This window comes from Leuciscus leuciscus (genome assembly GCF_965113295.1).
Source record: "Leuciscus leuciscus genome assembly, chromosome: 2".
In the NCBI taxonomy this organism is placed as follows: Eukaryota; Metazoa; Chordata; class Actinopteri; order Cypriniformes; family Leuciscidae; genus Leuciscus; species Leuciscus leuciscus.
Genome location: NC_138726.1, coordinates 2,631,833 through 2,659,449, shown reverse-complemented (window position 1 = coordinate 2,659,449; position 27,617 = coordinate 2,631,833). Strand labels below are relative to the sequence as shown.

The window sequence follows — 27,617 nt, the reverse complement described above, 5'->3', positions numbered from 1 at the left end:
GTAAACTCGCAGTCGTAAGAGAAAAAGTCAAAATTGTGAAATAAAAAGTCGCAATTACCTTTTTTATTTTTTATTCTGTGGCGGAATTCAATAATATTTTATTCTAAGCAATTCAATCACATTTTTTTCTCATATAGTGTGTGAATACTGAATTGAGTTCTCTTTTGCGCTTGAACGAACAAATACACTCAAAATTGTCAAAATATCCTCGCAAGTGAACATAAAAAGTTGGGAAACAACTCAGATGTGTATCAGTATATTAGATCCGTGCATTCAGTCTTAAAGTGACAGCAGCCTAATAACCCTGCTGCCGTCTGTGTCGTTAATGTTGATCAAACCTCAAAAGAGAAAGAGAAAATCACTCACTGCTCTTCACTGAATAACTTTAGTAACTTTATTTTTTTACAAAATCTGTTTTATTTATAAAAAGAATACTGTGTAGTGTTATTTTACAGCCGATTTCAATTTCGGCACCTAAACTTTCTTTAGTTGTTTTTATGTGCAATTGCTAATTTGTTTATTTGTTCTTATTTTATTACTGACTGTTTACTTGTCTTAAACAGTGTTGCCAACTATTGTAAAAGTAGCTAAAGCCTGCTCAAAAACTAGCTTAAAGGAACACTCCACCGTTTTTTGAAATAGGGCTTATTCACCTTCTGTCCTACATTTAGATAGGTGGGCAAATGCATTTTTGTCTCAGTGCATGCATTGTTTTAGTTTGACAGGGTCGGCGCTAGCTTAGCTTAGCTTAATGAATGGAATCCTTTGTTGCCAGCTAGCATGTCCTGAGTAAAAGTGATAAAAAAAAGTTTAAAAAACCCACCTAATTACTTCCTGTGGCCTGCGTATTCACAACGAGTACAAATAGCGATGCAGATTAACACTTGGTGACTTCCTAGGCAGATATTGACTTGGGACTATATTAGGGGGAAGCACAGGCGAAGCACTGCTACTTAGGCGCAGAGATATCACGCAACACATGAAATCCCACGACTTCCGTCAACACACCGCCGTGAATAGTAGCTGGCTATTTTTCCTACAGTAGACAGTGAATGGCGATGAACATGGCTGATTTTGTGAGAGACGAAGAGGGTGACTTCTCAGACAGTCAAGATCCAGAACCATACCTCTATGAACCAGAGTTTTCAGAAGATGAGAGGCGTGCTTTGGAAATAGAACGACAGGAGGAGGAGGTTGCGATCGCTCAACAGCCTGAGGATTTCATGTGTTGCGTGATATCTCTGCGCCCAAATAGCAGTGCTTCACCCCTAATATTCCCCTAAAGAGTCAATATCTGCCTAGGAAATCGCCTAGTGTTAATCTGCATCGCTATTTGTACTCGTTGTGAATACGCAGGCCACAAGAAGTAATTAGGTGGGGGGTTTTTTTTGGATCACTTTTACTCAGGACATGCTAGATGGCAACAAAGGATTCCATTCATTAAGCTAAGCTAAGCTAGCGCCGACCCTGTCAAACTAAAACAATGCATGCACTGAGACAAAAATGCATTTGCCCACCTCTCTAAATGTAGGACAGAAGGTGAATAAGCCCTATTTCAAAAAACGGTGGAGTGTTCCTTTAATGCCGCTAGATGACGTAATGCAATATACAATATAATATATAGCTGAATGTCCAATAAAGCTGTTCTCATTTGCATATTTTCGGTCAGATAATGGAACGAGTGTGATATAGTGACGGACTACATGTTAACCAGCAGTCGCTAGATTTGTTGCAAACAAAACTTTTTTTTTTTTTTTGGTAAATGGTCAATTTTTGTTCATTGTATCCAGCTACAACTAAATGTTTGCAAAAAGACTGAAAATTAATATGTTTGATTTTACTGTAATGGAAACTGGGTATCGATAAGCAGAATCGGAATCGCTCAAATCAACCCTATTTATATATAATTAATACCTAAATGATGTCTATAATATTGTACTGAGCCTGATCTGTGTGTTACTTTGAACAACCCTGTCACAGACACTAAACAGAAAGAACCCAAGAAGAAGAAGAAGAAGAAGTCAAAGACGAAGCACGGCGAGGACACCAGTAAAAAACTCCTGAATGCCGTTGAAGGAAAACTCAAAGGCCTTTTCTTATCCATGTAAGATTCCTGTTGCTTTTCTCTCAACCCGTCAGGAAAGAGCCGATCACAGTAGAGGCGGTTTATTGTTGTCCAGCTAGAGTCAGAAATTAACATTTCCATTAAGGGGCAATATTTTCCTCCTCAAATAGATTTTTTGATTTTTTTTCTTTTCTAAAGGCAATTACTAGTGATGGGAGATTTTGAAACTCTTCGTGAAGCTTCGAAACCTTTGCGATTCATGTTTCGAACCAGTGATTCGGGACGCGTATCATGTCATGTGATTTCAGTGAAACGAGGCTTCGTTACGTCCTCACTGTTTAGAAACGTTAGAAATGTCAGTGTTTCGCCACTAGAGGGCGATGATCTCCGTGAACACATGAACCAGTGTCTAGTTATGATATTTACCTGATCTCGGGTCAGTCTTATACATTTGTAAACATTTAATGACACATTTGTATAATAAGGCAAAGCAAGGCAAGACAAGTTTATTTATATAGCACATTTCATACATGCTTTACATAGAGAGGAATAAAAAGAGTTGTAGTTAAAAGTCTCTTACTGGTCTGATTTACCAAACTCTCCATAAAACTAACAAAACAAGCTCTATAATATAATAAAATAACACGCATTATAGAGACACTTATATTTAGCACTATTATAATTTGTATGATTTAATTGCATTTAAAAGATTAAACCCTTAATGAAATATTTGCAATTGTTTTTTTTCCCACTGTTTAAAAACAATATATATTCTGAATACTGATAAACTGATGATCGTCATTGATATATAACATGCAGAGTGATGATCCAGTTGAATATAATGTCTCTGCTGATTCTCAGGTCTTATCTCGTTGTGAAATGTCATATTTACGTTGTGACCGTCATTCATGTGTCACGCAGAGTGAAGAATGTGTACAAGCCGAGCTGTAGATTCTTCCAGAACATCTTACATGCGGAGTATCAGACGGCCACCGATGTGTACGCGCTCATGTTCCTCACGGATGTGGTGGACTTCATCATCGTCATCTTCGGTTTCTGGGCTTTTGGAGTGAGTACGATATCCCTAGTCAAAGAATCCTAAAGGAATGCCTACAGGATTTGCATTTTGGAATGGCATAATTTAGTATTCTCAATATGTGACCCTGGACCACAAAACCAGTCATTTGAGATGTAAAGCTCATCTGAAAGCTGAATAAATATGATTTCCATTGATGTATGGTTTATTAGCATAGGACAATATTTGTCTGAAATACAACTATTGAAAATCTGGAATCTGAGGGTGCAAAAAAATCGAAACATTGAGAAAATCTCCTTTAAAGTTGTTCATTAATGTTCACGATTGTGCAGCATTCACTCACACAAATAAATATTTTATATATTTACAGTAGGAAATTGACTAAATATCTTCATGGAACATGATCTTTACTTAATATCCTAATGATTTTTGGCATAAAAGAAAAATCAATAATTTTGACCCATACAATGTATTGTTGGCTATTGCCACAGATAAACCCGTGCGACTCGAGACTGGTTTTGTGATCCAGGGTCACATATGATTAACACTGAAAAATTATCAATTACCAATTAGATCAACAAAAATGCTAAATGCAAATACTATAATCAAGGGTGCACATCTGGTTCTCATGAGAGCATGTGTAGTGACAGACTAGTGATGATTTGACAAGTGCAAATACTGTATGACATTGACTGTGTAAAGTGTGCACTGCAAAAAATGATTTTCCTGCTCAGTATTTTTGTCTTGTTTCCAGTCCAAATATCAAAACATTATTAAAGGGATGGTTCGGAGTAAAATCAACCTAGGGTCCTTTGCACCATGACCTCGAGCCAAACACCCCCCAGAAGCCTTTTCTCCCTTGGTTGAACATTATTAAAGTTAGAGCTTATTTAGAGATATCAGCCGGATGGTTTAGTGCAGGCGCTAATGGATCCAATGATGTATCTGGTAAATTACTCCACTAATAATGCCCAGAATGGCACCAAACTTCTACAGGAGTACAAATAGGTTCTGTACTCATAAAACGAGGCATTGGAAAGTTTGTAAGTACATCAGGAGTTTATTTAAATAACACTTGCCTGATGGCTAACGCTACCGCTAACCCGGACGTCGACGTCACTTCCGAGATTTGGGAAAAGCCCGTAAAAGTCCTGACAGAAAGCGATCATAAGGATGGAGTGTAACGACGCCCAGTTCCAGGAATGCACTAATATTTTGTTGGTAGTACCAGTTTATAACAATTATTAGTTAACACTAAGTTGTCAACACTTAGGAAAAAAAAATGTAAAAAATGTTGGATATACTGGCTTTCTGCCCGGACTTTTACGTCAAGATGCATTTACTAGATGAGTAAAATGCCATAAGATATTACGTCCTGTTTTACGGGGGAATTAAAGTGAGTTGATGCTGAAAAAAAAAGACTAAATATCTAATGTCAGTTTACTACTTTAGTAAATGCATCTTGATTTAAGGAATGTTTGATATATGGACTGAGTAGGAAAAGCAGTTTCTGCAGTGTGAACATGTTTGCTCTGTCTCAGAAACACTCGGCGGCTGCAGACATCGCCTCATCTCTGTCTGAGGATCAGGTCCCAGAGGCGTTTCTCGTCATGCTCCTCATCCAGTTCAGCACCATGATCATCGATCGGGCCATCTACCTGAGGAAGAGCATCCTGGGAAAGCTCATCTTCCAGGTGATCCTGGTGTTCGGGATCCACCTGTGGATGTTCTTCATCCTCCCCGCTGTCACCGAGAGGTAAGCCAGGCTTGTGTTCGAGTGCAGTGTGAACAGGAGTATCTTCCCACAGACAGCATTAGGGCTGCACAATATAATAATCGAAATATCACAAATGTATATATATCGTGATATGCGTATCCCAACGGCTTGCAGTAACTAGAGTCATGGACAAAAGACGAAGAGAAAATCACTCACTCTCGGCTGAATAACTTTTGTAGCTTTAATAAGAATCAGGATATATTTAATTCATACAGTGAAAACTAAGCAGTGTTTTATTATTACATTTGATGATTCAGTTTGTGTTGTTAAATAACCCTAATGTAGGATAACCTGAAGCCCTGAACCCCGAGGTTTACACTGATGTTAAAGTAACACTTCTTACGCTACAGTAAAACACTGATGTTCACTGGCAGAAGCTGGAGGGATGTTTTCTCGTCACAGAAAGAATGTGAAACACGTGTGTAGGTTATATCTTATAGATAAATTACGTTTATTTTACACATTTTAAGCATTATCGTATCGCATATCGAATATCGCATTATTTAATGAGTTATCACATTTTTCTTTAATATCGTGCAGCCCTAGTCAGCATCATAGTGTCGGCTCGGATCCGGCTCAGATCTGGGCCGTGTGGAATCCGGATCTGGACCGACACTGTGATGCTTTCTGGGATAAAAGGTGAAACTGAGATCAAAGACTTCAGACAGATGAGAGGAGATTCATCCAGTCAAACCAACATTTACTCAGACACATTCAACATTTCTCACATTATCACAGTTTATTCGCTCTAGTTTTGAAAATGGTAATAAAATATGACAAGAATCAGTTGATATTTGACTGGTTTTGTCCATCCTTCTGTTAGACTGTCTCACACATGAATTATGTTGAATATCTGTCAGCTGTTAAATTTAACTACACTATTAGATAATACCAGTTAACTCAACTGGTTACCAAGCAATGCTTCACTTTGTTCAGTCTGTGTGTAAAAAGAGCATTAGCAATTAAAGAAAAAACACTTCAGCAAAACATGATCAGGTCAAAGTGTCGGAATAATATTTGCTCCCAAATGTGTATAAATGTCACTGGTAGTCACTGTATGAAGAATATTTGGGTATAATATGTCACAGTTTACTTTATTTTGCTCTCCTCACTTACATTAATGAACTATAGTGTCCTGCACACACTAGTGAAAAATATTTAAAAAATGACATCTGGTGTCTGAATCATTATTGGTTTGACTGTATGGCTTCCTTTATCTTCACAGGATGTTCAATCATAACTCAGTGGCCCAGCTCTGGTATTTCTTCAAGTGCATCTATTTCACGCTGTCGGCGTATCAGATCCGGTGTGGATATCCGTCACGAATCCTTGGAAACTTCCTCACCAAGAAGTTCAATCATCTCAACCTCTTCCTCTTCCAAGGGTAGGCATTTATTAATCTTCATTTTTCCAATGTCCTCAATTCCTCTGGTGCTCTTTGCTCAAAACATTTTACATTTGTTTGTTTTTTTGTTGGAATTTGCTGTGTGAAGAAACAAACAAAAAATCATGGACATGATTCAAACAGGTTAAATGGTCCTGTAAAAAACAGTCACACTTGAGCTCCTCTCGGTCGAACACGAGCGCATTGGAAATGAATGGAGACGAGTTTCCTCTAGTGGAAGCGTTTGGTACTGCAGCCGAACAACATCTCACTGAAAGATCATTTACTGAGATATCAAACTCAAATGTGGAACACAACTTGTTTAGATTTATGGCTTTGATTTTCTCACAGTTTTAGAGTAAAACATGTTTTTGAAAATATGTATTTCATATAAAAATTGAAAATGGTATTTTTGCACATTTTTCATAACAATAAATGTACAATTCTGTAACTTTTTGTAAAGTTCACTTTTTAAAACTTTTTTTCACTTCAGCAATAATCTGCCAAGTGTCGTCTTTGAAAAGAGATCAAACTTCAGTCTGTCGCTCTAAAGCATTCAGGATTTACAACAGTTTAAGCCGGAAATACAGTGCTATGCATAAGTTTAGACACCCATGCTAAAGTTGACTAAAAAGAGGAATAAAAAATCATCTTTTGGAAATTTAACTTAATGCCTTAATTAAAAAAAATAGGAAACATCCAACCTTTAAGGACACCAACTTTCTTTGTGAATGAATAATGTATCGTAAATAAATAAATGTTCTTCCTTAAAATCCAGGGTGCACAAGTCTGGACACCCCTATGTTAAACTCCCATAGAGGCAGGCAGATTTTTATTTTTAAAGGCTAGTTACTTCATGGATCCAGGATACTATGCATCCTGATAAAGTTCCCTTGGCCTTTGGAATTAAAATAGCCCCACATCATCACATAGCCTTCACCATACCTAGAGGTTGGCATGGTTTTATTTCAGTTAGCCTAATAGCTGGTTTGATTTGCATTGAGAGATGATCTTATGGAAAGTACTCCATGCCAATCTGGATGTGGGCCGGATCTGGGCCGACACTATGTTTCTGTCTGTGTAAGATGAGAGTGAAATGAATTACCCATGTTTCCTCAGGTTCCGGCTGGTGCCGTTTTTAGTCGAGCTTCGGGCCGTGATGGACTGGGTTTGGACCGATACCACACTGTCTCTCTCCAACTGGATGTGTGTCGAGGACATCTACGCTAACATCTTCATCATCAAGTGCAGCCGTGAAACCGAAAAGGTAGCAGGTCCTGTTTGACATGCGCACAAATAATCTTTTATTATGCCTCAAATTTTGGATCAGTCAGTCAGATAAACTTTCCATATATAGGAGACACTTCATGTCCCATAACTACTGACTATATAGATGTGTTTGATAAACTATTGTACCTAGCATCAAATATCAGTATTTTGTATTATATTTGTAATTTTTAATTATCATGAATGTAAAATGTAAAAGCCCTGTTACTACTATATATATATCAGTTTTAGATTGGTAAGATTATTTAATTTTTTTTATATTTTTTTAAATTAAAGAAATTAATACTTTTATTCAGCAAGGATGCATTAAATGGATTGAAAAAGTGACAGTAAAGACATTTAAAATGTTACAAAAGCTTTCTATTTCAGATAAATGCTGTTCTTTTGAACTTTCTATTCATCAAATAATTCTGAAATCAAATTGTAAATAACTGTTTTCAACATTGATAATAATCATAAATGTTTGTTGAGCATCAAATCATCATATTAGAGTGATTTGTGAAGGATCATGTGACACTGAAGACTGGAGTAATGATGATGAACATTCAGCTTTGATCACAGGATATAAATTACACTTTATAATAAATTCACATAGAAAACAGTTATTTTAAAATATTTCATAATATTACAGTTTTTGCTGTACATTCAAATAAATGCCGCCTTGGTGAGCAGAAGAGACTTCTTTCAAAAACATAAATAAATCTTACCGATCTAAAACAAAATTTCCCAAATAAAGCTTTTAAACTGTATTCAGACGTGTCCCACATTTTGGAAACAATGGCAAATCTCAGTTTATGTAACATTTTATTTTTGAGTACCCGAGCCCTCTTTTTTATCTTCATCATTTGATTCTAATGTGTAAAAATAATAATGTATAATATGTATAATAATCTCATTTGTTCATTCTCTCTGCAGAAATATCCCCAGCCCAAAGGACAAAAGAAAAAGAAGATTGTGAAGTACGGGATGGGCGGCATCATCATCCTCTTCCTCATCTGCATCATCTGGTTCCCGCTACTCTTCATCTCATTGGTTAAATCTGTAGTGGGCGTGGTCAACCATCCCGTTGACGTCACCGTGACAGTCAAGCTCGGAGGTTATGAGGTAAAACTCTACTGGAATATTTCTGTAATGCTTTAGTACTGTGAGATCTGAGGTCTGAGATGTGATTGTTTCTCCCACAGCCTTTATTCACGATGAGTGTCCAGCAACAGTCCATCCAGCCGTTCACCGAGCGCGAATACACTCGCCTCAGCGATCAGTTCGGGAAAAATGCTGTAAGTGCTCATCAATATCTCCCATTCACACTGTAACGCTGGCATATTAGATTATAGTCAGGGAAAATCTGTATCCAAACTGAGCAAAAATATGCAGTTTTCTGCAGATGCTGATATTTATATGGACAAAAGATGAAATTCTGATGCTTGTAATGTAAATCAATATTTCTCATTCACACTGTAACCCTGGCATTTTAAATAATGGTCAGGAAAAATCGTTCTTTTTTTTTTAAATCGTACAGTTTATTAAACATTTAGACAACAAAAAGTTTGCATATGGATTTCTGTTGAGGATTATATTTGATACATCAGGCTTTTATGGCTCATATAGTCTCATATGGACGGGAAAAAATAGCTAATCTTTATCCAAACTGAGCAAAAATATGCAATTTGCTGCAGATGCTGATATTTATATGGACAAAAGATGAAATTCTGATGCTTGTAATGTAGATCAGTGAGGTCTTAATAACAGTATAGCAGATACTGACATAAGATCATATAAATATATGATCGCCGTCACTCTATATCTGCTAATAATGTCTCAGTAAGATCATATTTAAATGGTTAAACATGCGTCTCTCTGTTTCACTGGTCAAACGCGTCCGTCTAGCGTATGTTTGCTTAGAAAACACTGGAAAATCTGTGAGAACAGCCTTTGCTTTTGACGTAACCTAAAACTGGATAGGCTAGCAAAAACATTACAACAACGACTCTTTTATCATCATCATCATCATCATCATCATCTCCTGTGCCACTGATAAGGTTGCTTGATGCTCACCTAAAATTTGAATTGCATTCGAATATGGATTTTTATTTATAATTCGACAAATAATCAAAATCAAAATGTTATTTTAGCAGCCCAATCATCCACAACCTCAAATTAGAGGATTCTATGTAAAATTATTTAGAGAGCATGGAAGTTGAAAGAGAAAATTCAATGGTTGAAAATTGCTAAAACAACTTTTACTAAATGCAAATCTGAACAAATGATAAATAAATTCTGTGACCAGAGAAACATAGGCTATCGTGTATCATATACAAGGTTTAAAACATTTAAAGTCCCCCTGTAGTCAATCATTTTATCCCTTAAAACTCATCTTTGATCACCAAAATGACATATTTAAGCGTTTTGTCGTTGAAGAAAATTTATTCATGCCTTAAAATATCTTGACTGTAACTCGACACCCTTGCCTCATTTAGTATGCGGTTCTATGAATATGTAAATGAGCCCCACCTCCACTCACTCACTCACTCAGCTCAGAGATCCACTGGTTGACGATCACACGTTGATCTGATTGGTTACAAGGTAGTTTGTGACGTCAGAAACACCAGCGATTTCAAAGCGTGTGTTTGAGACTGTCTTTGGTTCACTGCAGTTTTAAGGAGGAAATACTCAGCAATGGTGTCGAATTTACACATGGTTTGTCTTAAAGCATATTAAAAACACCACATAGACACATAAACAACATTAAAAGCTGGAGTTTCACCACAGGGAGGACTTTAAATAGACATATCAAATAGTAGAAAATGGTGTGATTCAGTATTTTACTTGATAGCTGTTTGATTCTGCTAGATTTAACAGTGAAATGTGTCCACTTGATATTTCTCTCACCAAAGCTCTGATTTCTGAGAGCTTTGATTTCATACCGGTGGGGTTTAATGTGTCTGTCCACAGGTGGCCATGCAGTTCATCACCCTGTACAGTTATGAGGACCTCGTGACGGCCCAGATCGAGGGCAGCTCGGGGTCGGTGTGGCAGATCAGTCCTCCCAGCCGACACGAGCTCATCAAGGAGCTGCTCGACAGCACCGGGGACATGACGCTCCGGCTCGACTGGATCTTACAGCGGTCAGTGTCACAGAGAGAGAGAGCTTTAACCTCTGGTGCTCTTCGTGTGCCGGTCAAAAATTACAGAATTTTGTTTTGTTTTTCATTGAAATTAATGTATTATGTTTTTGTTTGATTAATGTTTGTAATATTGTATATTTTTAGTTTAAAAAAATATATACTAAATTATATTTACGCTGTATTTATAATCCATTTACTCACTTTTTGAGCATAGACCTGAAAATTATTTTTCCAACTTAAACTGTTGTAAACCTTGAATGTTTTAGAGCGACAGACTGAAGTTTGATCACTTTTCAAAGACATTGGCAGATTATTGCTGAAGTGAAAAAAGTTGTAAAAAGTGAACTTAAAAAAAGTAACAGAATTGTACGTGTATTATAAAAAATGCACAAAAATACTATTTTAAATTTTTATATGAAATATATATTTTCAAAAGCATGTTTTTCTCTAAAACTTTGAGAAAATCGAAGCCATAAATCGAAACAAGTCGTGTTCATTTGAGGTTGATATCTCAAAAAATTTGCTTTAAGTCAGATGTTGTTCGGCTGCAGTACCAAACGCTTCCACTAGAGGAAACTCGTCTCCATTCATTTCCAATGCGCTCGTGTTTGACCGAGAGGAGCACAAGTGTGACTATTTTTTCAGGACCATTTAACCTGTTTGAATCATGTCCATGATTTTTTTTGTGTGTTCACATAGTAAGTGCCAAAACATTTACCAAGTTTCGTACCATTCTGATGAAGAAAATTATTCTAAAAAAACAAAACGTAACATTTTCCGGTCAAAAATGACCGAAGAACACCAGCTTCTGGTGGAGCCTGGACCTCATGCTCATTGTGTGTGTTATCTCTGAAAGGGACCTTGGGAAGGGCGGGACAGTGGAACACACGTTCGACCGGCACTCCATCAGTTTGGCGAAGGAGAACCCGGTTAGAGCCGACCTGGCCTCGCTTCTGCTGGGGAATCGGAAGGAACCGGTGTAAGTTTGATCACCACATGGGAAAAAACACTTCTCATGGCACAAATCACAATATACTCTCCCACAATTCATGACATGTAATTTACTAGAGGTTCTGACAAAATGTTAATTGCTCCAGTCTATTTAAAATAAATATTTAATTCATTTGACTTCAAAAAAAAAAAAGTTGTGTGAATAATTCAATGACTCACTCATAAATACATCATTAGTTTCATGGTGAATGAATCAGCGATTTTGAACGAATCTCTTGAATTAATGATTCAATGACAAATACACTTTTAACAGTCTCTTGTCGCCACCTACTGGTGTAACGATGTAATTAATACAATCTTAATTTGAAGTGTCAAGTTACTTTCAAAAGTTAATTCCCTCAGTACTTCTGTGATCATTTGAATTATTGTAAGACATAAATAATAATCATGTGGGAATAAGATCTAGGAATAAGATTTAGGAATAAGATCACGATCTGTTAATAAAGTAATACTATTTCAGTCTTTCTACTTCAAAATTTCACATTTAATTCAATGTGTCTTTTTCAATGTTTGTGAAATGTACTAGCAGTTTCTAAGTGAAAACTGTTTGAAAGTAAATCCTACAGCATTTTTTGTCACTCATATTTGGCAAGTATCTCTGTTTCTGGTTTTTATCATCTCTGTAATTCTCTCCTAGGCTTGTGCCGCACATGTTCCCGAACTACATCCGAGCACCTAATGGAGCTGAGGCCAAACCCGTCAGCCAGCTGTATAATGGTAATACTTTAGTGTGCTAGTCAGGCACAGTTCACTCTTGTGACTTTCCCCCTTAATATGTTTCTAGTGAACTGAGCGATTTCCACCCTGTTGTAATCAAAATGATTCAACCCCCCATTGCAAATCAGGTTTATTGGCAAAATTCTGACTTTCAGCTGTTTGCAATGAACGAATCAAACAAAAGTAATTTAAATAGCTCTACACAATAAATGTTTCAAGTGGTTTCCCCAAATTCAATTGAAAATGCAACTTTTAATGACTTCTGCAGGCTCAAAATTATTCAACCCCCTGAATAAAGTCCCTCACAACAGCACAACTCTGCAAAACAGATCCGATTGTCTCAAACACACCTGATGCAAATAATCAAGGGCTTCATTAGTTGCATCAGGTGTGCTTGAGCTAGAACACATGAAATACCTGAACTGGCGAGGTTTGTTAACTGTTACGTTTGACTGCATGTTAGTAAAAGCAATAATCAGAAGCAGATCTAGTCTAACAAGATCAAATACATTAACCTTTCCATTTTCAATACCATGCTAAAATTATTCCAAGAGTTGCCATGGTTAAATATATATATGTTTTTGAAAGAAGTCTCTTCTGCTCACCAAGGCTGCATTTTTTTTTATAAAAAAAACAAAAAAAACCCAGTAATATTGTGAAATATTATTGCAATTTAAAATAACAGTTTTTTTATTTCAATATATATTCAAATATAATTTATTCCCATGATCAGCATCATTACTCCAGTCTTCAGTGTCACATGATTCTTTAGAAATATTTATAATATGAAGATTTGATGCTCAAGAAACATGTATGATTATTATCTGTGTTGAAAACAGTTGTGTACTTTTTTTTTTGATGAATAGAAAGTTCAAAAGAACAGCATTTATATGAAATTGAATATTGGGTAACATTATAAATGTCTTTACTGTCACTTTTGATTAATTTAATGCGTCCTTGCTGAATAAAAGTATTGATTTCTTTAATTCTTTATTCATCAAAGAATCCTGATTTTTTTTTATTTTTTTTTTTTTTTTATATTACTGTTTTCCCCCCTATTTTGTATTAAATAAATGCAGCCTTGGTGACAAGAAGAAACATTAAAAATCTTACCAATCCAAAACCTTTGAATCGCTGTGTATATATCACACCCTATTCGATTTTTTTTTCTCAGTAAAATATATGATAGTTTTACTCTCGAGCGGTGTTGTGTGTAACTCATTACAAGTAACTTGAGTTACGTATTCAGATTACTTTTTCAAAATAACAAAATATCTGAGTTACTTTTTCAAATAAGTAACGCTAGTTACTTTTTCTCATATATTGACTAACAGCTCTCCTGTCTCCAGCTTGAGAGAAATAAAGTGAGGGTGTGTGTGTGTGTGTGTGTGTGTGTGTGTGTGTGTGTGTGTGTGTGTGTGTGTGTGTGTGTGTGTGTGTGTGTGTGTGTGTGTGTGTGTGTGTGTGTGTGTGTGTGTGTGTGTGTGTGTGTGTGTGTGTGTGAACATGATGGTTATTTTACTTCTAAACTAAATGTGAACATGCGTTTACTCGTCTCACTTGCATGAAAACCTTCAGTATTCCTCAAAATGAATAAAAGCAGTAAAATGCAATCTCAGAATTTTACGCAAAACTTTTATAATTAACTATATTAAATTACACAAATATACTTTATGTATTTAATCATATGTCTTTGCTGCTGACCTTCAATGATCTAATTCAAACTTACTAATAAGAAAACATTACTTTAGATTAGATTTAGAAATAAGAGTGTCGAACTATTGTTCTTTAATCCAGAACAGCAGCTGAAGCTGAAAGGTTTGCTTGAGCCTCTACTGTACTTTACTGTACTCTACTGTTCTCTACCTCTACTGTACTCTACTGTTCTCTACCTCTACTGTACTCTACCTCTACTGTACACGCAAAAATATGCATTTCCTTCAGCCTGAGGCTTATTCAAAGTAATGCAAAAGTAATTAAAACGCATTACTTTTCATAAAAAGTAACTAAGTAACACAATTAGTTACTTTTTTGTGAGTAACGCAATATTGCAATGCATTTCTTTTCAAAGTACCGTTCCCCAACACTGCTGGTGGTCTGTTTGTGAAGGTAACGCTGGTTTTGTGGTTCTCCTGCAGGAGGAGAGGAGGGATATCAGAACGTGACTCTGTCTCTGATGAGAGAAGCTTCGGTGAACATCACAGGAGCTCAGGAGTGGTGGGACATCAGCATCGCCGGCTGCCGGGAATCCTGCGACGTCTTACCGATGGTCATCTTTAACGATAAAGTTAGTCCTCCGAGTCTGGGCTTCCTCGCAGGATACGGGTAAACCATTCCTTTCATGAGATTCAGTGCAGGCTTTTTATTAGGGATGCACTGATATGAACATTTTGGCCGATACCGATAATTTTTTGTTTGAAAGCCGATAACCGATATATTGGCCGATAAATCAATTTTTTGTAATAATTTTTGAGAGCCTGATTACAAAACCAAAAATCTAACCGTTAAAGCACACAATTATAATGATGTTCTAATGATAATTTTATGTAGCCGATATGACAGACTTGTGCTGCGCATTGAACTTAACTGTATTTTCCTTTTTTTTTAAAGTGATTTCAATCATATTTCAACAAGCAATTAAATAAAAAAATCATGTTGAACAGTTCACATCTGAAGTGTCTCAGCTGAAGGAAATAATACATTATTTATCACTTTAATATATCGGCCGTTACCGATAACATTAAACATTAACATATATCGGCCGATACCGATAACATTAAAAATGAACATATATACGCTGTTATCGATAACATAACAAATTTACATATATTGGCTATAACGCTAACATAAAAAATTTACATATATCGGCCAATACCGATAACATTAAAAATTTACATATATCGGCCGATACCGATAACATTAAAAATGAACATATATTTGCTATAACACTAACATAAAAAATTTACATATATCGGCCAATACGATAACGTAAAAAATTTACATATATCGGCCGATTCCGATAACATTGAAAAGTCACATATATCGGCCGATACCGATAACATTAAAAATGAACATATATTTGCTATAACAGTAACATAAAAAATTTACATATATCGGCCAATACCGATAACATTAAAAATGAACATATATTTGCTATAACGCTAACATAAAAAATTTACATATATCGGCCGATACCGATAACATTAAAAATGAACATATATTTGCTATAACACTAACATTAAAAATTTACATATATCGGCCGATACCGATAACATTAAAAATGAACATATATTTGCTATAACACTAACATTAAAAATTTACATATATCGGCCGATACGATAACATAAAAAATTAACATATATCGGCCGATACCGATAACATTGAAAAGTCACATATATCGGCCGATAACATTGAAAATGAACATATATCGGCAGATAACATTAAAAATGAACACATATCGTCCGAGACCGATAACATTAAAAATGAACATACAGTATATCGGCCGATAACGATATATCATGCATCCCTATTTTTTAATGTTCCTTGCAAACGTCTCTCTCTCTTCTCCTCCCGCAGGATCATGGGTCTGTACGTGTCGGTGGTTCTGGTCATCGGTAAGTTTGTGCGAGGCTTCTTCAGCGAGATCTCTCACTCCATCATGTTCGAGGAGTTGCCGTGCGTCGATCGCATACTCAAAATATGCATAGACATTTTCCTGGTGCGGGAAACCGGAGAACTGGAGCTGGAGGAAGAGCTTTACTCCAAACTCATCTTCCTCTATCGCTCTCCTGAGACCATGATCAAGTGGACTAGAGAGAAGAATCAAGACTGAGAGTGTTGTGTGGGACTAGAAGCTTTACTGCTTTATATAAGTTGGATGAATAGCGAGTCTAAAGCCGTTTCTCCAGCGTTTCGAAGCCTCGACGGATGTTATCGGCTTCTTTGCACTCAGAGGTTTGATGATGAGGTCCGGTTAAGCCTCGTCTGTTATTCTGCCTGAACTGTGTTAAGCTTGAGAATCAGCCTTGTGACTGATTCAGACGCTAGTGAACGCTGGGAGCGAAACAGCAGGACCTTCAAAGTGGAAATACAAACACTATTAAGAGTGAATCTCACTAAACTACGTCTGGGTCATATTTACCACCCAATTACAGGGATTTTCCAAAGTAAAATAAGGACTATTAATACTTTTTCCAAGTAGGACTATTAAGATTGTTCTAGAATACATCCAGATGTTTCTCAATTATTCTCATTACTATATTATTTATTTTTTTAAATCAAAATAAGCATAACTTAGAGGCAAGCCCAACAAATACTCAGTGATAAATCAATGAATAAATATTCCACAACTGATAATTGTCATGAAAACAATGCAAATAAACATAAATGTTCATTTTTATTATGCAAAATATCAAAAATAGTAACAAGTGCATGTTTCTATTAATCAGGGTTCATACACATTTCATCAAAACATCTCCATGACTTTTCTATGATTTCTGAAGCAAATATCCAAGCAATATATGTACACGTGTAAAATAATAATAAACATCCATGTTCAAATTTATCATAGCATGTCTTAACTAAAATCAGTGCTAATTGTTTGCTTGCCATTTGTTTTAATAAGTACAAGCATGACGTCACATGACTGAATGCCCGGATGCGGAGTTATTGTAATATGTTTAACCGGTGTTATCAATCTATAATCAAGACTTTTCCAAACATTTCTGGTTTATTTGTTTTTCCAAAACGTTTCCAGGCTTTTTTTTCTTTTTTAATTCCGTTGTGTAATGTTGAGGTGAGATATGACCCAGACGGATATTGATGGATTTTGTGAGATTTTAACAGTTTTTGTTCTGATACTACAGTAAAAGTGTTTACAAGCCAAAGTATCTTAGGATGAGAGACATTTAGTATTTCGTTCCTGGTTTTACAATTTCTGATCAAACACTTGAATCATAAGAAAGCTACATGTTTGTTTCAGTGCCACAGTTTCTATAGTGTAAGAGCTGGACTGCTGTGATGTGGGGATGACGACTCAACACTCTGTATTGTGTGTCTCAAACGCACACGTGTGTAATCATGAGTGTGCCAAACTTCTTCTGTAATGGCTGGAATAATCATTTCCACTGTATGGTTATGCAGAGAGACACACACATGAACTCTCTGCTTTCTTTTTGTCTTCAGAAATCAAATGAGCCTGTAAAAAATCCTTGCAGTTTGCTAAATTAAGAACTCAAGAATGTTGCATTATTAAATTACTGTACAAACAACTGAATTATTACTGAATATATAAAAGGTTATATTGATTTAAATGGCAGGCGACATGTTCAAGTATTGTGTGTCTGATGATCAATGTAATCTAATACAAGCCAAATGTGTTCAAGCAAAAAAAACAACATGCATCTTTAAAATGTTTAAAAATTATCACTGTTTTTATTCACAAATGGAGACAAATAATGAAATGATTACAATGCGATACTTTAATGATACGGCTTTAAATATCACTTTTCAGACCAAAGATCTGCTAGTCGCCGTCCTCCAAAAGATACTCGCTGATTTCCATCTTCAGCAAAGATCTGTGGAGAGAAACGGTAGACATATTTCCATAAAATGTTTGGGATATTGCATAAAATTGAAAAATGCTGGATGGAAATGCCAAGATTCACATAAAAAGAATAATAATTTAAAAAAAAAGTCATGAACATGAACTACGCTGGAAACACATTTACATAACATCATAAATCCTTTGATGCACATCCAAAAAGTCATGTGACATTGCGCGGTATGACGGCATAACAGGACTAACCAGCGGACCAATCGCATCACAAAACGTCAAAGTGGTTCAGTATAATGATTAGTCTTTTTACTCGACTGATTTATTCCAATTTTGACTGAACCTAAAGATACAAAACAAAAGAAACTGATGTATATTTTGTGACGGAACTTACCGAACATCCAAAACAACGCTCGTGTGTGTGTGTGTGTGTGTACATGATTTTTATCAGCTGGGATAAAATATGTCTGAATATGAATTATTTCAGTCTTTGTGTGTGTTAATTTGGGCTTGTTCCTCACACACTGCTTCATGAGACTCGAGTGACTGGACCATTTCATATTTCTGAAACTCAACCGTCCCGAATCCTCATTTAATTCTCGTGTGTGGAAAAGAGCACACAGGATCATTATTCTTTAAGTTTACAGTGCAGCATTCCCACCTTTTCCTCCGTTTCTCCGCCTCTGATATGATGTAAGCTGGAAGATTGTCGACAGATCCCTGTGGAAAGAGAAACATCAGACCATTTCTGTGTGTAGTTCACCAATACATTTTCTAAGGTTGGGTTAATTTTCCCCCAAGTGAACATTAATATACTTGTTAAAGGTGCACTGTGTAATCTTTAGCGACATCTAGTGGTGAGGTTGTGAATTGCACCCAACAGAAGTTACGGTGGCCGACAGGAAGTGATGTCGTCGTCTGAGAGAGCAGAGAGTAGCCAGTTAAACAATGAGGTTTCTTTACAAAGATAAACTAAGAAATGTTTACTTTATAATTCAGTAAAATTATGTTATTGTGAATATTATTGTGACTTGTTCATCATTGTGTCAGTGTTTTATTCGCTGACTTTAGCTTCTTATCATGAAGAACAACATAGTGAGGAAACGCGTTTGTCCGCTCAGGGCCACCGTAGACACATGTGGATGTAAGCGGACCCTCGGTGTGTGTAGAGAGAAATGCTCATTCTAAGCTAATAAACACATAACGCTTCATTATGTAAGCTAAGCTCTTTATACACCACTGAAAACATAGTTATGTATATGATATTGCATTTCTGTCTACAGATCCTCCTAAATATTACACAATGCACCTTTAAAGTACCCCATATAACAGTTATATTATGCAAAATCCTCTCTTTTTTTGGGACATAAATGTGTGTTGGCAGTGTGTGAACACAATCAGCCTACAGTGACACACTAACAGTAGTAACTCGAGGATGGATCAGCAACTGTTCGTGATCCAGCTCTCAGTGTCCGGAGAGATAAAGAACACTTTATTACAGCAGCTCATATAGTTGCTTTATGGATATAAAGTTTATCAGTTTATTAAGCACCCCCTGAAAAGGCATACGGTGTGTATATATTTGTTAGCTGTTAGTTGTAACGAGTGTTTCTGTGAACTTCGCTGTGTATGTTGATGATAATGAAAGGGAGAGAGAGAGAGTTTATGGATAAGACTTTAATGCGCACTTCTTATACAGTGTTTATTCAGCTCGTACTGTGATTCTCTGGAGTAAAACTAACGCTTCATCTTTTGTGTGATGTACAATAAACTTCATAAAACGTATTAATAAAGTTTAGGCCATCATTCGGACAGTGTCTGCTACAACAGGCTTGTATTAATAGTGGATTAAAGCAAGATGACAACATAAGTTATAACATTAATTAAACTAAACTATACCTGTTCTATCTCCATACAGCCTATATTCTCTGGCTCTGTGGGCATTATTACCCGACTCCGGGTCGAACTGAACGCCGCTACTGAGAATTTCTGATATTTTACTGTGTGAGATTGTCCTGTTTTGTTGCCACCAGTAGAAGCTCTTGAAGCCCCGCCCTCTTCTTAAAAGGGGGCGGGGTGCAGCAGCTCATTTGCATTTAAAGAAACACACACACAAAAATGGCGCGATTTTGCTCACACCCAAAAGTGACAACTTTAACATGCTATAAAACATTATCTGTGGGGTATTTCTAGCTGAGACTTCACACACACACACACACACACCAGAGACTTATTCTACATCTTGTAAAAAGTAGCATAATAGGTGCCGTTTAAATCTGTAATTTGATTTTCTCACTCATGAAACTCACCATGTCCTTGATCGTGAGTCTACAGCTGTAACACAACAGTGTCTTCAAGTCCTGATGTGCAGGAACCCTGGAACACGCATCCAGAAGAGCAGAAATAAGGGAAACATCAAATGCATATCATCTACTGACTCGCCTTAAGATAAAACTACAGAGAGAATAAATACGGCACCGGTTTGAGGAGCAGCCGCCGGTCCCACAACACTGAGTCTCCGCGCAGCGCAGTGCATCATGGGACACGTCCTGGAGCTTGATCTGGGACAGCTGCTCAGACACCAGCGTGGCATGGAAAGCAGAAGCTTTATCTGCAGAAACACAGGTTATGTCAGGCTCAGTTCTGGATCACGGCGGACGTGTTTAGGCTTTGGGCTGATCCACCCGAATCATCATCAGCCGATCGACCCTCTAGACACTAGCTAGCAGTGTCGGGGAACGTTACTGTGAAAAGTAATGCATTACAATATTGAGTTACTCCCTTAAAAAGTAACTAATTGCGTTACTTTAAGAAAAGTAATGTTACTTGTATGATACTTTTGCGTTACTTTTTCTCACGTGGGCTGATCTTGTTTTTTTTATTTTATAAAAAAAGTAACATTTTGGGGCAAATTTGGGCAAAAGGCTCTTTCACACCAAAATTGTAATAATAAAGCTGAAAGAAATGAATAATTCACATGTACAGCAGAGGTTGCTGCTGTTATTCTGGATAACGGAAGAATGGGACGCAAGAGAAGAAAGTTTAACACTTACTTAAACAATAAAAACCAAAAAAATCTATAGTAATTTTTTACATACGGTTTAACTGAATCATCAAAGGTCAGAAACAAGTACAATAAAGAGAGATTAAATGCATACAAATATTTGTTTTAACACATTTAATTATTGGAGTTTTGCATATTATTCTGATTTTGCATTTCACTGATTTTATTCATTTTGAGGAATATTGAATCTTTTGTGCAAGTGAGACGAGTAAATGCACACTCACATTTAGTCTAGAACTACAATAACCATCATGTTTACACACACACACACACACACACACACACACACACACACACACACACACACACACACACACACACACACACACACACACACACACACACACACACACACACACACACACACACACACACGAGCTGTTCGATGTCCAGTATAACTCACCCACATCAGTGTCGAGGGCACACACACACAGAAGGCATTTAGACGCCGGTTCAGTGGCTTGACTTTCAGAGGGTTTGACTGTGTGAAGCTTCTCACTCGTTCTGCAGAGGAAACATTAAGACAATAATTAAATGTAATAAGAACTGAAGTCAGAGCTGTTGATCTCAGATGAGGATGAAGATGAGGATGAGGATGAAGATGAGGATGAGGATAAAGATGAGGATGAGGATGATGACCTGTAGATGGTGCTGACAGTGGAGGGGAACTCCGCCTGAAGGTTGGTGACGAACGTCTCCGTCAGTCGCTGGATGCTGGCTTTATCCTGAGCCTGAAAGTTAAACCACAGGATCAAAGTCAAGTCTACAGTAATCCGGATACATTAGAACACAGCGTTTTCCTTTAAATATGCTCTCTGTCACACTAGTGTGTTCATGCGTTTTCAGGCGTTTCTGTGTGGATGAGAAACTTTTTGGAAAACGCTAAATTCTCCTTATACTGCACATGCGTAAAACCTCACAGAAGCTCACTGAGATGATACAGACGGAAAAATACATAATAAAGTTATCGCGCAATTCTTCTGGCAGGATCATTTTATTTATCGAAATATCTCAGCATTCACTGAAGCGTCAGGTCGCACTCACTCACTATTATATGTTTGGTCTAAAACTGCTCATGTTTCGCCGCAGGACAGCAAAAGTGAGTGAATTCTGACATCTTTGCAGGACTGTGATATGAAGAGTGTGTGAAGTAACAACAGTGTGAAAGTGAACAGCACATAACAGCCACAATACCACTATAAACATCAATATCTATTGGTACAATATGCGTCACGTGACTAAACTTACGTCATCGTTTTTAAATACCTCAGTTTTCCCAGTCCTCACTACGACGTGAAAACATCGTTTTCAAATTGATCCACTTTGGAGAGCGTTTTCAAAATGCTTCGTTTGCATGAATAAAAACGCTGTCTCAGTGTGAACTGAAGGCCAAACCGGAGAGAAAAAGATGCGTTTTCAAAGGAAAGTGTGTTAGTGTGTTAGGCCTTGGCCTGATGATGAACTCTCACCTTGGTCTCCAGTCCCGGGATAAAGACCGAGGGAACATGAAACATCCGACAGTACGCGGCGATCTCTTTAGAGGAATAATCCCTCATGGGCCGCACGATCACCACATCCCCGAACCGAGGATCAGAGAAACCCTATGAGACAAATCATGTAGATCTGAGACCCTGGATCACGTCACCAGTCTCGAGTCGCACGGGTTTATCTGTGGCAATAGCCAACTATACATTATATGGGTCAAAATTATAGATTTTTTTTTTTTATGCCAAAAATCATTAGGATATTCAGTAAAGATCATGTTCCATGAAGATATTTTGTACATTTCCTGCCGTAAATATATAAAACATGTATTTGTGTGAGTGAATGCAGCACAATCGCCAACATTAATGAACAACTTTAAAGGATATTTTCTCAATGTTTAAATTTTTTTGCACCCTCAGATTCCAGATTTACAAATATTGTCCTATCCTAACAAAGCATACATCAATGGAAATCTCATTTATTCAGCTTTCAGATGATGTATACATCTCTCATGACTGGTTTTGTGGTCCAGGGTCACATAGATTTTGAATAGTAATCCCTTCAGATGGATTTGGTAACACTTTAGTCATTACAAGTGTGTGTTCCCATGATCTTCACTTTAGAATATTGATCCAATTTATTATTAGTTCCTTTAGAAGGATGTAGTAACACTTGCTTCATTACTACCTTATATTATACATGATGCATTATTAATATTAATGATGAACCTGTATATAGGCTAGTAGTTCTTAGTAGTCTTCAGTGAAGTGTGAATAATAGTAGTTATTGATTAGCTAATAGTGAACTACAACATTCAACTGAGCTATTACTTAGTAATTTGTGAATCAGAGTTTCTTGTTAGTTAATAGTTACTAGAATGTTAATAGTGCGTTACTCATTTGTTCCTGTGCAGTTCTTCATTAATGAAGGAACTGTATTATAAAGTGTTACACATAAATGACTATGACTAATCCTTGATATATTTCAGTATCAGCTCTAAGGTCCACATGAAGAACCATGGGCTTGGTTCAGTGGTTTGACAGGCGTTCCTCACCGTGTCGGACGCCAGCGCCGCTCCACGACCCAGAGCGATGTTACTCAGCAGCTTCACAGCCAGTCGAGAGCAGCTTTCCCCCATCATGACCTTCGAGAAGCCGTTCTCACGGGCGACGTGCAGGATCAGGTGCTGCCTGTACGATACACACTCACACACTCAACTCTTCACACCAGGGCCAAGCTGAACTCTTCATTATGATTGGTTCAGAGACATTCCCATGTGTTTGAGGTCAATGGTAGCATTCTGTAATGACCATCAGGGTTATTATCGTTAATTAAGGTGACACTTTAGTTTTGCATTGTCCTTAATATTATGGCATTTTACTACTTTAGTAAAGAATTTTTAGATATTTGGACTGGAAACAAGACAGTGTTTTTGCAGTGTACGTATTAGTAGGGAGGGGCATCATTTGAATTTTAACGATTCCAATTCCGATTTTGATTCTGCTTATCAATTCTAATAAGGTAAAAAAAAAAACTTAAGATATCATTCACATTTAGTCTTATTGCAAAACATTTAATTGTAGCTGAATATCAGGAACAGAAATCAACAGGCTAAAACCGATTCCCAACCCTACGCATTAGCGACTCAAAGAGAGAAGCAGTGAATTGTATTTGCTTTGCTATGCTTTGGCTTTACTCTGAAAGACTTCACACTGGCATGTGATCAGCTAAAGACAAAACAGAAGGAAAATCTAATCACTATTGCAATAACAAATACTATTGTACTACAAAATAAAGTATTTGATAATCATAAAGTAATGCATTTTATAATAAAACTATTAATAGAATTGGACAAATTGGATTATACACTTTCCACGCAGGAGCTCACTGTTTTTCAGATGCGCTCGAAACGTCAAACTACAGTATATTGATATAGACGGTATTGCCTCATCCTATGTCGTTTATAAAAATATATTAATATATCATACAAACTCGATATACAACCCAGCCCAATCTATGACCTCCACTTCTTCTTAAAGGGATAGTTCACCTAACCATAATTTACTAGGTGTAGTAAATTATAACCATCCTAGGTGTGTATAATAGACTTTCTTCTTTCAGACGAACACATTCAGAGTTATATTAAACAATATCCTGGCTCTTCACAGCTTTATAGAAAACTAGACTCGCGTACGGCCGTTACCGGAAGCCAGTGATTATAGTTTATAAAGTTATAAAAATTGTTATTTTACTTACACAAACACATGGCTTCGCTTCAGAAGACCTTTATTAACCCCTGGAGTCTCAGTATGGATTACTTTTATGATGGATGGATGTGCTTTTTTAGGCTTCAAAATCTCATCCTCCATTCACTCCCATTATAAAAGCTGTGAAGAGCCAGGATATTTAATATAACTCTGAATGTGTTCGTCTGAAAGAAGAAAGTCTATTATATACACCTAGGATGGCTTGAGGGTGAGTAAATTGTGGGATAATTTACATTTTTAGGTGAACTATCCCTTTAAGTGTTAGTTCTAGGCGATAAGAAGCTTCAGAGGATGTATTGAGAGATATCCAGTGTGCAGACGTACGTCTATAATCACTCCATCACCAGTGAAAGAGAGGGACTCAGTTCTTCAGGGATGATTCAGTCGAACGTCACACAAAAGTGATCAGAGACAGGAAGGGTGAAGGGGTGTGTGTGACGGTGACGCGATCAAAGGCTATGAAAGCATCGGCAATTTGCCTTAAAGAACTTGAGGAAGATGACTCAGCTTATCATTATCATTATATAAAACAAAAAAGTGCTAATAAATCATCTTGTGCTTGGCACTTCAGATGCCGTTACCGCCTGTGAAGCTACTCATCATTTAAAGGGGGGGTATTATGCCCTTTACACAAGATGTAAAATAAGTCTCTGATGTCCCCAGAGTGTGTGTGTGAAGTTTTAGCTCAAAATACCTCACAGATATTTTTATATAACATGTTAAAATTGTCACTTTTTGAGGGTGAGCAAAAACACACCGTTTGTGTGTGTGTCCCTTTAAATGCAAATGAGCTGCTGCTCCGGCACAGGGGGCGGAGCTTCAAGAGCTTGTGTGTGTGTGTGTTTGTGTGTTAGCAGCTCCGATTACCTCACACAGACACACACTGAAAATTTCAAAAACTTTTAGCCTTTTATGTTCAAACCAGAGTCAGACAATGATGGAGAGACTCAAGAAGAAGTGACAACATGTAGAAGCAACAGGACATTTCTGAATGGTTAGTTGATGAATTTATGAAGCTGATGTGTAGTTATCTTCTAGTCATTGATTAGCATATTCTGTCTTGATGATCTATAAATCGTGTTCAGGGGGCGGGTTTATGTAAATTCTAGTGTTTGTGATGTCACTAACCCGGGAGGAATGTGGTGTAGTCTCTACCAGCCGTTTGTTGTAGTTCTTAAAAAGTGATTTCTGTAAAAGCAAATATCTCCCTTTGCTTTGAACGTTGAGCGTCGTAACTTTGCAGATGTTGTTTATGATCAAACAGCAACATTACACACTCACTAAAGTTAGAAAAGTCAAATCATAATCAACCACTCCTTTAAAGTGGTTAAGCAACAGTCAAGCAAATATTTTCAGAATATACCTACACTAAAGTATGGGATGATGTACAGTCAAGACAGTCATTTTTTATTCAATAAATGAAATTCATCGTGAAATCCGATTCAATACCCAGCCCTAATCTTTATATAACAAAGTCGTCAAAATCAAATACAGAGACTCAAATGAATCAGTGAATCAGCTTTGTGGAAACATGCAGTGAAATGAGCAAAAGTTCTCTTGAAATTAATCAGATTGAGAGATCAGAGCTGGAAAACTCACCTCAGTGTGTGTAGCATGTCCTCTTTAGCCGTCAGTGTGTTCAGTGATGAGAACAGGCTCTCTAGCGCCAGCTTGTGTTCAGGAGGATAAGCAGAGTCCTCTAGACTGAGCCGAGCCACAGCGCTGGTCTTATCTTCTACTGTCAGCTTCTGTTCCTCTCTGATGTACTGGTCCACAGCGTGTTTATAGCTGGGATTGGACAGGTCTGGATCAGACGTGACCGGCACCAGTACAGAGCTGGGCAGACCGAAGACCTGAGAAACGGTCAAGAGCAAAGCATTACAACAGTCAGAGTCAGGGCGTCCAACACATAGTAAAGCTACCAACTATATTCCTGGAGACACTTATAAATATTAGAAGATTAAACATTTTTATTGCTATGTTTATTTTCATGTAAAATTTGTATTTTTATTAATTTGTATTATTATTAATTATTTTCTTAAAAATATATTTTTATTGTATAGTGTTATTAATGCTTTTGCAATATAAAGATTTACATTTACATTTACATTTATGCATTTGGCAGACGCTTTTATCCAAAGCGACTTACATTGCATTATCCTATACATTTATACATAGGTATGTGCAATCCCCTGGGATCGAACCCACAACCTTGCGTTGTTAACACAATGCTCTTACCACTGAGCTACAGGAAAGCCAGTCAGAGAGTCACTGAGTGTGTGAGTGATTGAGTGAGTCAGAGAGTCATTGAGTGAGTGTGAGAGTCATTAAAGTGAGTGAGTGAGCGAGTGAGTGAGTGAGTGAGTGAGTGAGTGAGTGAGTGAGTGAGTGAGTGGGTCAGTCAGTGAGTGAGTGAGTGAGTGAGTGAGTGAGTCAGAGTCACTGAGTGTGTGTGTGTGTGTGTGTGTGTGTGTGAATATGTGAGTGTGTGAGTGAGTGAATCAGAGAGTCACTGAGTGTGTGAATCTGAGAGTCACTGAGTGTGTGAGTGAGTGTGCGAGTGTGTGAGTGAGTGAGTGAGTGAGTGAGTGAGTGAGTCAGAGAGTCACTGAGTGTGTGAGTGTGTGTGTGTGTGAGTGTGTGTGTGTGTGTGTGTGTGAGAGAGTGTGTGAGTGAGAGAGTCACTGAGTGTGTGAGTGTGTGTGTGAGTGTGTGTGTGAGTGTGTGTGTGTGTGTGTGTGTGTGTGTGTGTGTGTGAGAGAGTGTGTGAGTGAGAGAGTCACTGTGTGTGAGTGAGTGAGTGTGTGAGCGAGTGTGTGTGTGTGTGTGTGTGTGTGTGTGTGTG

The 27,617-nt window shown here is 37.2% G+C and overlaps 2 protein-coding genes across 2 annotated transcripts in view; one reads left to right on the top strand and one right to left on the bottom strand.

Annotated features, from left to right (window-relative positions):
• piezo1 (piezo type mechanosensitive ion channel component 1 (Er blood group)) overlaps window positions 1–17,724 on the top strand; it is a 139,274-nt gene extending 121,550 nt beyond the window's left edge. Inside the window, exons 40-51 of the mRNA XM_082160880.1 lie at window positions 1,981–2,104; window positions 2,987–3,134; window positions 4,643–4,857; window positions 6,104–6,262; window positions 7,382–7,529; window positions 8,465–8,653; window positions 8,734–8,826; window positions 10,502–10,674; window positions 11,531–11,653; window positions 12,323–12,402; window positions 14,541–14,727; window positions 15,979–17,724. Of these exons, the coding sequence (XP_082017006.1) occupies window positions 1,981–2,104; window positions 2,987–3,134; window positions 4,643–4,857; window positions 6,104–6,262; window positions 7,382–7,529; window positions 8,465–8,653; window positions 8,734–8,826; window positions 10,502–10,674; window positions 11,531–11,653; window positions 12,323–12,402; window positions 14,541–14,727; window positions 15,979–16,234 (1,895 nt within the window). The 3' untranslated portion in view covers window positions 16,235–17,724. The remainder of the gene's footprint in view (window positions 1–1,980; window positions 2,105–2,986; window positions 3,135–4,642; window positions 4,858–6,103; window positions 6,263–7,381; window positions 7,530–8,464; window positions 8,654–8,733; window positions 8,827–10,501; window positions 10,675–11,530; window positions 11,654–12,322; window positions 12,403–14,540; window positions 14,728–15,978) is intronic.
• An 82-nt stretch (window positions 17,725–17,806) lies between these two features.
• The window catches only part of ctu2 (cytosolic thiouridylase subunit 2 homolog (S. pombe)), a 23,003-nt gene continuing 13,192 nt past the window's right edge, over window positions 17,807–27,617 (bottom strand). The window contains exons 7-15 of the mRNA XM_082160992.1: window positions 26,372–26,625; window positions 23,560–23,695; window positions 22,490–22,621; window positions 21,660–21,751; window positions 21,424–21,524; window positions 20,435–20,567; window positions 20,266–20,332; window positions 18,618–18,676; window positions 17,807–17,978 (exon numbers count right to left, since the gene is read on the bottom strand). Of these exons, the coding sequence (XP_082017118.1) occupies window positions 17,927–17,978; window positions 18,618–18,676; window positions 20,266–20,332; window positions 20,435–20,567; window positions 21,424–21,524; window positions 21,660–21,751; window positions 22,490–22,621; window positions 23,560–23,695; window positions 26,372–26,625 (1,026 nt within the window). The 3' untranslated portion in view covers window positions 17,807–17,926. The remainder of the gene's footprint in view (window positions 17,979–18,617; window positions 18,677–20,265; window positions 20,333–20,434; window positions 20,568–21,423; window positions 21,525–21,659; window positions 21,752–22,489; window positions 22,622–23,559; window positions 23,696–26,371; window positions 26,626–27,617) is intronic.